The 12,768-nt window shown below is 39.9% G+C and overlaps 1 protein-coding gene and 1 pseudogene across 1 annotated transcript; one reads left to right on the forward strand and one right to left on the reverse strand.

Moving 5' to 3' along the window:
* The first annotated feature begins 850 nt into the window (after positions 1-850).
* On the forward strand, positions 851-8,897 carry gata4 (GATA binding protein 4). The gene is made up of 6 exons (XM_085371791.1): positions 851-1,562; positions 5,745-5,911; positions 6,024-6,149; positions 6,540-6,621; positions 6,880-7,034; positions 7,219-8,897. The coding sequence occupies exons 1-6, from the start codon at positions 1,040-1,042 to the stop codon at positions 7,342-7,344; spliced, it is 1,179 nt and encodes a 392-aa protein (XP_085227917.1). The 5' UTR covers positions 851-1,039; the 3' UTR covers positions 7,345-8,897.
* A 110-nt stretch (positions 8,898-9,007) lies between these two features.
* LOC146617099 (uncharacterized) lies at positions 9,008-10,044 on the reverse strand (annotated as a pseudogene).
* Between the last annotated feature and the right edge of the window lie 2,724 nt (positions 10,045-12,768).

A 12,768-nucleotide genomic window follows, 5' to 3' on the forward strand; every position in this document is an offset into this window, starting at 1 on the left:
AACAATAACACCAATATCTCTGCCTCCAGTTTTATTTTATTTTATTTTATTTTATTTTATTTTATTTTATTGTATAGAGAGCGAGAGAGAGAAATTATCAGATGTAAAAAATATTTAATAATAGCCTATAAAATATATAAGTCAAAGCACACAGAATAATTACAGAACAAAAAAGAAGACTAAAATCGAGAATTGAAATCTGATAGATTTAAAAAACATTAAAAAAAAAAGAAACACAAAGTTTAGATCTTTAGATTCCCGATTCTTCATTTCAGATAAGCGAAAAATAAATAATAAAACAGCAATTAAAAAATCGGCGTTCAATGAGTTCAGCCAGGTTTTAATTTAATAAAAAAAAGTATTTGGATATTTTGTGCTAGCGCTAAAAATGATTTTATAGCGATGTTTTAAAATCGATAAGGACAGAAAAAGAAACCGCTAGACTCCAATAAGATCCACGTGAAGCAGCGAGTCTCCAATTCCCTTGGAGACTTGAAAGTCTTTATTTATATTTATGTTTTTATTACATTAAAATGCAACATTTAAAAACAGCAACATTTAAAAAAAAATCACCTCTAAACAAAAGATAATAGGTCAGAAAGAAAATAGACCCCCCCAAAAAGTGCTCGGCCTTCGCCAAATCCATGTGATAGGCCTATCTGGAATCCATGAAATAAATACTGTGCAGTTTTGGAAACGTCATTAGAAAAAATGTTTGGATTTGTTTTTGGCAAAAAGAGAGAGAGAGAGAGAGAGAGATAGAGAGAGATAGATAATGACAGCTGGATCTTGATCACAGGGTCTGTCACTCCTCCTCCTCTCTTGTGTGTTCACTATTGCGTTTATTTTCACTTCTCTGAGTGTTGCGCTGTTTTGCTTGACTTGATCAGATCTGAACAAGTAGCCTGACTTAAGCCAGCTTCGCGAGCTGCTTTAAACCAGATGTTTTGCGGTAACACGCAGTAGTTCCGTGCGTAACCGCATCCACACAGCCTTCATACCTTCTACCGACGCGGATGTCCAGCTTCAAGGTGAGGATATGTACCAGGGCATAATGACAAGCAACCACGGACCCTCTTCATACGAGGCCGGATTTCTTCATAACGCCTCGGCGGGCACCTCTCCGGTTTATGTCCCCACCACCCGGGTCGTCACACCCATGATTCCTGCGCTTCCTTACCTTCAGGCGCCCGGTGCGTCGCAGCAGAGCAGCCCGGCGTCGAGCCACTCTGCGTGGGCACAGCCGGGGGCAGACTCGGTGCCCTCATACAACCACTCCCCGGTGTCTCCGCGCTTCACTTTCTCCACCAGCCCGCCTCTGTCCTCCGGGGTGGCCACGGCCCGGGAGACGGCAGTTTCTTACACAAGTCCGCTGAACATCTCCGCTAACGGTAGGGATCACTACAGCGCTCGCGGTCTGAGCGGGTCGTATCACAGCCCTTATTCGGCCTACATGAGCCCTAACGTGGGCGGAACGTGGCCGGCGTCCCCCTTCGACAGTCCGGTTCTCCACGGTCTCCAAACTGGCGCTCCTCCTGGGACAACAAGACACCCCAACATAGGTGAGGAAATAAAATACACTTTTACACAAATACAGTGTTTCAGTATTTTAAGAAGGAAAAACGCACAAATGAAATGGATTACAAAAGGGAGAACACAATTATTTGTTTAATTTAGAGATTAAAAGTTGGAATTAATAAGAGTTAATCGGCGAAACTAAAAAATATAAAAACGTGCATTAATTATTAATGGTCAATATCAATTTTGGCTCCATTTTGTTACTTTTACGCGGTTGTAAAGAGGCAGATTGTGATTTTAAAGAAAGGGTAACTGAATTTTAAAACATTAACACCATGAACAAGAATATATGTTTTTACTCATATTTACACATTTAACGTACAATTTCTGATAGTTTATAAAGATATAAAATTATATAGACTTCGGGAAAATCTTCTAAAAGTTCACGTTTTTACATTTATGCTGATCACAAATGAACATTTTCACACAACCTAAATTGAGATGCATTTGAGTGCAAATCCACACAGTTTTATATCTATAATAATTCAACAAAATTAATAATACGTTTTATAAGCCGTTTTAAATGTGTGGCACACATCTCTAAATCCCTATATATATCTATACCTAACTATATATCTATGTATGTATGTATGTATGTATGTATGTATGCATCTATCTATCTATCTATCTATCTATCTATCTATCTATCTATCTATCTATCTATCTATCTATCTATCTATCTATACACACACACACACACATATATATATATATATATGAACACTCATCAGGCTCAATCCAAACACCCAAAGTTAGACTTACAATAGTTAAACATAAACAACATACAGGAAACATGCTATCTATTAGTTATGAATGAATCTGAGCAATATTATTGGTAAGATTGAAATTAGTATTTAACACAAGTGGAGTTGATAACACCATTTGCGGTTTATGAGCTGTGTTTGACTGTGGCCTTTTGGATCAGGACAGATTTTACTTGCTGGGAATCTCATCCATGCGTCACATATCATCAATCATTTATTAAAGAAGTCTTTCACGATTCTTATATATATATATATATATAATTTAATTATTATTTAAAAAGACATGTTAGAAGTCACTTTAAGGTGAACAGATTAATCTAATATCTGACCTTTATGTACTGGATGTGATTTTGGCCTGTAGCTGCAGCCTGCAGTGTACTCTGAACCATGGATGACGGAGATTTCACAACACATTCATTTTGCTTAGGCTGTCAGATTTTGTGTGGCTCACGTTTTGCATAGTCTGCATCACCAATAAGCACTGTGTTTGTTTAAACTGTCTTCCCCCCCTACATCTAAAGTTTCTGAACTTATGCAGAACGATGGTGGGCAACATCTTTTAATTCAAACGTGCACAACTGGCCACTTTTCCAGTTCAGTATCCTCAGAAGTAACCAGTCGTTATCGCTCATTCTTCACCACATCAGTTATTATTCACAGCTGATTAACAGCTCATTACTTCCTCATTTCTAAATATCATGTACAGTTTCCATCTGCCACATCCCCCCTCCCCACCCCCCGACCCTCAACAGTTTCATGGAGAAAAAAAAAAGCATCTCTCAAATTATCTCTAAAAAAGAGAGATAACAGCATTGATCCAAACGGAGCTCTTCATCTTATTACAATCACACTCGTCACAAAGACCCCTGTGTTCACTCTGATTTGGTTTACAAGCGTAACAGTAACACCTCACTGTTGTGCAATCTCAATAAATTCAATCACGTCTCTGTGTTTAATTAAGAGGCTTTCAGCCGGGTGCCGAAAGCACATTGTTCTGGGGAAAGGGAAACTCCCTCATTTGTTCCGTAAAGATGGAAAAGAGGAAATAAAATCTAATCAGAATTCATTCATTAATCAACGCACAGAAATGCTCAGTGACATTTAGCTTGAATGGATGTGAGGGCACTAAACTAAAATCAGTTTTGATCTTCAAATGGAACAACTAAATTCACTTTAGTTTTGTCTTTTGAGCAAAGCTATCATGGTCGTGTTAAAATTGCAAACCATAAATATATTGATTGTAGAAAACAACAATATTGGCATTTATTAAGTGTGGGATACAATGCATGGATTTATTTATGCTTAAATTGAACAATCCTTTGCTCAAGTTTAATTAGATTGGGGGGGGGGGGGGGGGGGATAACTTTTCAACTAAAGGACAGCATAATTCATCGATATTTCAGATTCTAATATCTATGTTATGACTCTGATAAATTCCTGGAAGTCATGAAAGCAGTTTAGGTGGAATTTGTATGAACAACATGGAAAAAAATACAAAAATTCTATTAAAGTAAAATCTAACAAAGTACCCCTAAAATCAGGTTAAATTGTAATAATTAATATGCGTTAATAAAATATTAATATAATAAAATGTATTTTACTAGGTAAAGCAAGAACAGCAAGGTAAAAAAAAGAACAAATTGAAGGCTTAAATAAGGTATCAAAAATAAACCCTGAAAGAGGTGATATTTTAATACAAATATTTTATTATTATGCATTCAGGCATGTTTAGTCTTTTCATTCTTTCACTCATGGGGCCAATTAAACAGTGTTGTTGGATAATGTGTAACAATGTGTCCTATTTCGCATGCTGGCCCCCCTTTTTTACATTTAAAAAAAATCTTTTTAAAAAAACTTTAAAATCAGAATTTAAATCAGAAAACTTGAGTGGAATACTTAGTACAGTATGTACCCTAAAATTTTGCCATTGCTGAAAATTGAACTGTTAATTTACAGCAGTACATTATTATAATTATTATTGTTTCTTATAGTAGCTAATCACGCTGTGTTGGCCAGCATGTTGAGTTAAATCACTTTTCTTAATTGAAGTTTCATTGAAATTTCAGAAAGATTTATGACTTAAATGATAATCTGATTAATTAATCTGGTTATGTTTCCCAAAATGCAAAAGTGTAAAATCCCAAGAAAATACTCAGAAAATACTCATTCTATTAAAGTTAAATCTTTTAATGTTAAAAATAAGTTTACAGATACAATCATTATCTTGCTGACTTTAGCCTTTTCCTTGTAACAGCTGACACCATGTACACTCTGTATTTCTATTTTCACTCCTGGCCTCCTAAAGCATTTGTGTCTGGGTTTTTTAACCGCACTATGATAAACGCTGACATATAAACAGTGGGCATGAAAACTTCCATTTAGATATTTCTTTTGTGTATTGTCTCATGTTGCTGCGTTGTGTTGGCTACAATTGCTGCCTCGCTCAAGGTTAGCTCGCCCTGTCGTGTCTGTTTGGCTCTCAGCCTTGAGGAGGCCTGCATGTGTGCAACTGCCTGTCCGGTTGCACAGCGCGGCGAGGGAGGAACACATGTGGGCCAGATTTACGCTATCTGAAGAAGAGCAATTATGCACAGCGAAGTGTGTGTGATTAAAACACATTAGGATTTGAACGGGACGTCCACAGTTAATACGTTGCTGTTTTCTGCTGTTTATCAAGGTGCTCTCAGACCTGACACGTATTTTAGATTACAGCTCGTGCTGGTGGTGGCATTGCTGAAATATGAAGAAGGACTAGTAGTGTTCTCACCTCTATTCCAAAGATTGATGTCTCCTATCCCAAATAGTTAAGAGGTTCTTGGGAGACACTTTGTTATGTGCCAGATGAGAGAGTGAAGATTACATTTATCACATTTATCAGATGTCCCGCTAAGTGAAAAAGAAAAAGAGAAAGAGGTATGATAGACATTTCAGTAGGACTGAGCTCTATTCCATCTTTATTTCCAGCCACCCTTTATCTCATGGGGGTGGGGGTCGGGGGGTTGCGAGCTAAGGAAGGACTCCAGGTTGCGGTTGTGTGGGCCCCTGAGTGGATCCAGCCTGCACCTCCTGCTGGTGCATGAATGCCACTGTACTGCTTGATCACTGTCAGGGTCTGAATGTACAGGAAAGCAATGGATTATTTTATTTATTTATTTTTTTTATCAGCCAAAAAAAAAAAAAAAAAAAAAAAAAAAAAAAAGGAAAGCAATGGATTTATATTTGCGGTATCAGAGCGGCTGGAGGTTAATTTCTCTAAGAAGTATTGTAGCATAACTGTTCCAGTAATATTTGAGTGTTACTTCAGATCATATTTTGTATTTTACTTACAAAAGGTTAGAAATGACCAGTGGCCCCATCTCAAGAAAAAGAACTTTTTGGCTTATATTTGTCATCTCTTATCAGATTTGTTTGATGACTTCGCTGAGGGCCGAGAGTGCGTGAACTGCGGAGCGATGTCAACCCCCCTCTGGAGGCGAGACGGTACCGGTCACTACCTGTGTAACGCCTGCGGGCTGTACCATAAGATGAACGGCATCAACAGACCTCTTATCAAACCCCAGAGACGGCTGGTTGGTCACCCACGATTTCATCTTCTCCTTTAGCAAGTCCTGTAAAACAGATGCTTTCATCTCTTTGCTAAATGTCACTCCACTGACGACCGACATGTTTTATCTGTGGCAGTCTGCCTCGAGGAGGGTGGGCCTGTCCTGCACCAACTGTCACACCACCACCACCACCCTGTGGCGACGAAACGCAGAGGGAGAGCCGGTCTGCAACGCCTGTGGGCTCTACATGAAACTCCACGGGGTAAGAGAGAGAACAATGGGAGAACTCTTGCACTCTTCTTCTTCTTTCGGGTGCTCCCTTTAGGGGTCGCATCCATCTCAACCTATCCCTGTATCTTCTTCTGTCACACTTCTTCCGTGGTCTTCCTGGCAGCTCCACTATCCCTCCTCTACACATGTCCAAACCATCTCAGCCTTGCCTCTCTAACTTTGTCTTAAACTTGCACATATGATGGTTTGCAAAATAAAAATTAATGCAGAACATCTAAATGAAAAGACATTAAGAAACTGCATCAAGTCAGTGATCAACTTTTCCTTAAAAACTGTTTTCCAGCCTTTTTGATTGTTTAATGTATATTAATACAACCTGCGTTTTCTTTAAGGTTCTTTCTTTGTCTTTGTGTCTCGACAGGTCCCTCGACCTTTGGCTATGAAGAAAGAGGGGATCCAGACCCGCAAACGCAAACCTAAGAACCTCAATAAATCCCAAACTGGTGGGCTTCAAAAACACACTTGATTATATTTGTGTTTCTATTTAAGAGCAAGCAGGAGCAGAGCCGTAAATGTCGTTTCTCCCCTGTGTTCTACATTAGAGTGATAATTTTCTGCTGTCACCTGTTGTCCTTTGTACTTTCAAACCGAAGAAATAAACGTTTTTAGATTTATCAGTGCAAATGTGATACAGGTTTACGTATCAAGGATGGATCACATGTGTACAACACCTGTAACCTCACCTGTGCTGTACCCTGCAGGGACACCAGGCAATGAGGGGGCTCCGATTACACCCAGCAGCACTCCCCGCGCCTCCACCACCTCCACCACTACCACCACTGCAGAGGAGACTCGCCAGATAAAGACGGAGCCAGAAAATCACAGCTTGTACACACATCACAGCTCACATGCACAGGTGAGACACCTCAATGGCGAAATCTCGAAGGACATTAAGAAATTTACGATAAACTCAGATTTTTGGTAGACATTAGTGTAAAAATCAATGCCTCCCTAACCACGTGTCACTCAGAGGTAGTGGGAAGTGAACAGAAAGATGGCAAAAATTCCACTTCTCATCACCTTCTCCATTATCTCTCCAGATTTCTGCTTTGCCAGCCTACATGGCAACTCAAGGAGGCCCCATTCCCCTGAAGATGTCCCCTGGGGGGCACAATGGGTCCTCTGGCTCCAAAGCTGAACCCTGGAACAGCCTAATCCTGGCTTAGAAAAAACCTACAACCCAACATCTCAAAAACCTACCTAACCACAGAATACCTATTAAAGTCTCCTGACAGACTCTGGGTTCAGACCATCTGTTTCCTGCCCGCTGTGCAGCGTTGTCAGTGCAGGAACAGAAATCTGGGAGCTACTACAGAAGAAACGAGGCCTTACAGTGCTGCACACACTGTGTGTGAACTCAGAGCAAACAAGGACTTGAATGGACTTTGTTATAGAAATCTGAAAGAAGAGCAGTGACTAGATTCACTCAGTAACACGACAGAAAACTTTTCGTCACCCTCCTCGACAGATAAATACTGTAACATAATACATGACAATAATAGTTATAGTCATTTTTTTTAAAATAACTTTTTTTTTGATTTGCATATGATTGTGGATATTTTGCCAAAAAGGAAAAACATTAAAATACACAAAAAATGTTTAAAAAGAAAATCACAATTTTTAAACTTAATGTAAAAAGTTGCACCACCAGGTTTACAGAAAGTGTATTTAAAGGCCAGCTCAGATACATGTATATAAAAGAACCAGAAATATAGTAGAGTTGATCACTTTCCACTGGTTGTATCAAGGCAATTCAACAATAGACTTTCCACACATTTTTCTTCATGGTGCTTAAAGCTTTGATTTTTTTTTTTTTTTTTTAACTGTGTGGGATAAAATCTTCCCTTGGATTCATCCAAAGAAACTGGCACGCTGTTTAGGGGAAAGTACAGTGCCTTTTAGGGTTTGCAGGTTTAATTAAACGAGTACTTTTTTGTAGTTCAGTTGTAATGTAATAAGATTGCAGCAGACGCAAACTATTAAGTGTTTCTATGCAGGTTAAATTCAGCAAACTGAAACAATGAGCGATCTGTTATACTCTTTTCAAACTGCAATAGAAGGTAAAGCAAATATAAAACAGGTTATATAGAGTGTCCCAGGGATCCACGGCAGTGGGCCATCCTGCACAACAGTATGTTTTGTCATTGGCAGATCGGTATTTCTGCTGACAAGAATCTGCAGTTAAAAGGCAACTGTGTAATTAGCCCATCTAACCTTTGAATGACTATTCCCCCCTAAACTTACTTTATGGGATCCACCACTCCCCAGTGCCAGTTATCCGATCGCTACACGATCTACTACTCAGTGCAATAATAACAGCTCCTTATCACTTTCTTCCATTCAAAGTATGAAAAATACACGTCAGTATTGGCATCTCTTACAACACATGATAAACTACCTGCGCAGGAAGAGTGCACGTGATGATTGTGATGTGGAGGCCACATAGCTCCCCCTGCTGACAGATGCACAGGCATGCAACCACTGGACTTTAATTAAAAGGTTTAGCGCCAAACCACATCATTATCATCACCGTCATCATCGGATTACCATCTACTATATAAGGACTGACCAATAAGCTGTATAAAGGATTAACTGTACAGTATGTTAGCATTACTTCAATTTGCTTTCTAAAAGCATGGAGGCAACCATTGTAAATGTAGGATATTGCTACTGCTATGTAAAAACTCCACTCCAGTATGATCTGTGACATATTGTAGACAAAGACACTAATAAAGACACAGCATTTTGACATAATGCAAACAGTATGCAAAGGTGGTGGAATTCATTCTGTTTCTAATGACAGTGTCTTACAATAACTTCATCTTCTTCTCAAAAGCACGTGGAGCCTTTGAGTCCTCTTAATTTCCCAATTTGTAAAAATTGCTCTGTGATGTTCACGGTGTTTTTGGTAAAAAGCTGAAGGGCACAGTGGTTAAAGTCCTCAGTCAACTTTTCTCTGATGACCTCTGCACACTTGTCCTGTACCAAGTCCCTCCAACACTGCTGAAACGCAAGTCTCATTATATCCTCGAGGCCAGCATCACACGCTTGTGAGCTAAATGTGTAACCAAGTGCAAAAACACGCCCTCTTTCTAAATATTCCTGGAGACTTTCGGTACTCATCGAAAGCAGAACTTCTGCAGAGTCGATCAGTGCCTTCACCCTCTGCGTCAGGATTTTTTTTCTTCTCATGCGCTGGTTTGCTTTCAAATATAGAACGCATGCTTTTAAAATAAGTCTTCCTGTCCTGCTTCTGCATGGTGGCTGCAAAGTGGATGTTTTCTTGTTGAGGCCCCAGCAAGCGCTTAAGAAGAGAAAACACAGTTTCACACAAAAGATTAAGATCGATGCTCATTTCAGCTGCTTTAACATAACTCTCATAGTCCACAGTTTGATTTAGGCACTCCACCTGTTTGTAGTTAACACCCTGAAACAGATTTTCTCTGGTTCCTCTAAAGCCCAAGCACTTCATATGGCCAATATGAGTCTTCACTCCAAGTGCATTCCACCTCTCCAGAGCCTTATGAACCAAGTTCAGCATGCACGGGTTGGCATATCTTGCCAAACTTGGGCTGTTCACAGTGAAGATGTAGCCCTTTATGTCTTCAGAGAAACTCTCTGACTCCAGAAGTTCCTGGGTTTGGCTGATAACGAGGTCCTCACTATGTTCTCTATAGTTAGGATAATAAGGCCCGTACATGATAATCTCCTCCTGTCTTTCAATCACTGCCCAAGAATGCTGTTTGTCGTCTTCACAGCATTCATCAGTGATGTCGTGGTGAAACTAAAAAATTACTGTTCACTGAGTCATTGAGGAAAAAATGATTTGTGGCTTGATTAAATTTTAGATACTCCAAAACTTTCATCCCAGATTGCTGTGCGTTAGCCCAGGATGATGTCAGCTCCAAGAGGAGATTGGTCCTTCTAGTTGCACAGGCTTCACGTGTCCAGGGGTGACCACAGCTTGTCCTGTGATGCAAATATATCCATTATTAATGAATTTCACACAAAAGCCGGACAATGAGCACGGTGGCACGGTGGTTAGTACTGTTGCCGCACAGCAAGAAGGTCCTGAGTTCAATTCCACCATCAGGCCGGGGTCTTTCTGTGTGGAGTTTGCATGTTCTCCCCGTGTTTGCGTGGGTTCCCTCCGGGTACTCCGGCTTCCTCCCACCGTCCAAAGACATGCAGCTTGTGGGAATAGGTTAATTGGATAATCCAAATTGTCACTAGGTGTGAATGTGCGAATGAATGTGAGTGCGAATGGTTGTCTGTCCCTGTGTGTTAGCCCTGCGACAGACTGGCGACCTGTCCAGGGTGTACCCCGCCTCTCGCCCTATGACAGCTGGGATAGGCTCCAGCGACCCCCGCGACCCTGAAAAGGATAAGCGGAAGCGAATGGATGGATGGATGGAGCCGGACAATGACGATGTTAAACCTCGGTTCTTTTAAGGACATCTGTAGTTTTATGGGAACTGTGTCTGGTACTGATGAAGAGCTAAAACTTGTTGGACACTTGCTGTGTGAATGGCAAAGAAAAGTGATTTAAGTGACCTGGTTCAGGGACATGAGATGGTTGTTGATGCCAAAAGAGCTCAGCCGAATATTTCAGAAACTGCTGCTGGGATTTTCCCACACAAAAATCTCCAATGTTTACAGTGAACAGTCAGAAAAAGAGAAAATAGTTGTGTGAAAAAGTCTTGTTGATGTCAGAGGTCAGAGGAGAACGGCCAGACTGCGCTGAGTTGATAGGAAGGCAACAGTAAATCATATAAGTGATTGCTACAACCAGCATATGCAGAAGTGCATCCTTGAATGCACAGCACCTTGAAACAGATGGGCTTCATCAGCAGCAGAAGACCACACCAGGTTCCACTCCTGTCAGCTAAGAACAAGAAACCGAGTCCACATTTCACACCTGCTCACCGAAACTGCACAACAGAAGATTTGAAACATGTTGCCTGGTTTGCGGACTCTCCGTTTCTGCTGCAACATTCAGATAGTAGGATAAGAATTCCGGACTACACGGACGCATGGATCACTCGCACCTTGTATCAATGGTTCAGGGTGGTGCTGATGGTGCGGGCAAATATTTTACTGACACAGTTTGGGCCCCTTTGTACCAATTTAGCAACATTTAAAAGCCACAGACTGCCTGAATTTTGTTGTTGACCATTACCATCCCTTTAAGCCCACAGTGTACTGATCTTGTGATGGCTGCTTGCAGCAGGATAACACACTGGATACGTTTTTATCAAACTGTACCAGCTATAGCTGATATTGTTGGATGAACCGACCTGTATTATGTGGTCACATTTCTTCTTTTTTATATATAGATTTAGTAGTTAACTAAACAGACACTACTTGACTCAATAACTCTTCATTTCCCGCAGGTAACATATTATTGAACTACTTGTGTGACTACATTTGGTTCACTATTGCCTAAAACAAAACAAATACACACAACAATTTGTGATCGTCTTGTTACAACACCTGGAAACTATTTCACATTGGAAAATCCATCCAGTCTTCTCACCTCAGCCAAACTTATAACCCTTCTTTGCCAGGCTCTGTCTTAATTTAGGATCTCCAGACAGAAAAAGCCTCATAACCTGATCTGTTGCACTACATTTTTTCAGCCAGGCTGTCATTTGTCAGTACGTAGCTCCTCCTTCCAGTAATACTCAGGCCTTTGTGGCTATGACCTAAACATTGCTGAAGAGCTGCTTCTTTTATTAAACATCAGCCCTCAGGAGTCTTTCCTCATAAAAGGACAGAGTTATTTATGAAGTCTGCTCCCATCTATGATATATTTCAGTTAAAACAGCTGTGTGGTGCTTTTCACTGTGTAATTTTAAACAACGCTGACATATTTTGTATTTGTATTTTTAATCTGTCTTCTAGGTGTTTTCCTTCCTGTGGTTTCAGTTGACGGAGGTAAGCGAGTAGAGGCAACTTGTCTTGGCAACTTGATTTTTTTTAGAACTAATTTGCATATGTGCTCTTTTATGTGTGGTGCTTTTCTAACTGTGTTTCAGAAGACATTTTTTAAAATATTCAATCAATCAGTCAATCAATTAATTTATTTATAAGCACTTTCAAAAACAACACAGGTTGACCAAAGTGCTGGACATAGTAAAAAAGGAAAAAGTAGATCAAACACACAAAAAGAACAAAACAAAACTCTGTCAAAATTAAAAGCTACAGAGTAAAAATGTGTTTTCAAACGGGTTTTAAAAATGTCAAGTGTTGGAGAGACCCTAATTTCAAGAGGCAGACTGTTCCAAAGTTTGGATGCAGCAATCGCAAAGGCCTGGTCTCCTCTGTTTTTTAGCCTGCTTCTAGGGACAACTAGAAGCAACTTATCAGCTGACATGAGTTCTATTAGGAGTATTTTTAGTTAACAGATCATAGAGGTATGACGGAGCTAATCCATTTAGAGATTCAAAAAACAAGCAATAAAATCTTAAAATCAATTCTACAACGTATTGGAAGTCAGTGTAAATGAGCCAAGACTGGGGAAATATGCTCATGTTGAGCGCCTGTCAAGATTATTCATTTAATTTTGGGGGGATTTTTTCTTTCTTTTT

Source organism: Diplotaxodon limnothrissa, linkage group LG15, assembly GCF_057381915.1.
Source record: "Diplotaxodon limnothrissa isolate DT_005_m linkage group LG15, D_limnothrissa_male_GT1.1, whole genome shotgun sequence".
In the NCBI taxonomy this organism is placed as follows: domain Eukaryota; kingdom Metazoa; phylum Chordata; class Actinopteri; order Cichliformes; family Cichlidae; genus Diplotaxodon; species Diplotaxodon limnothrissa.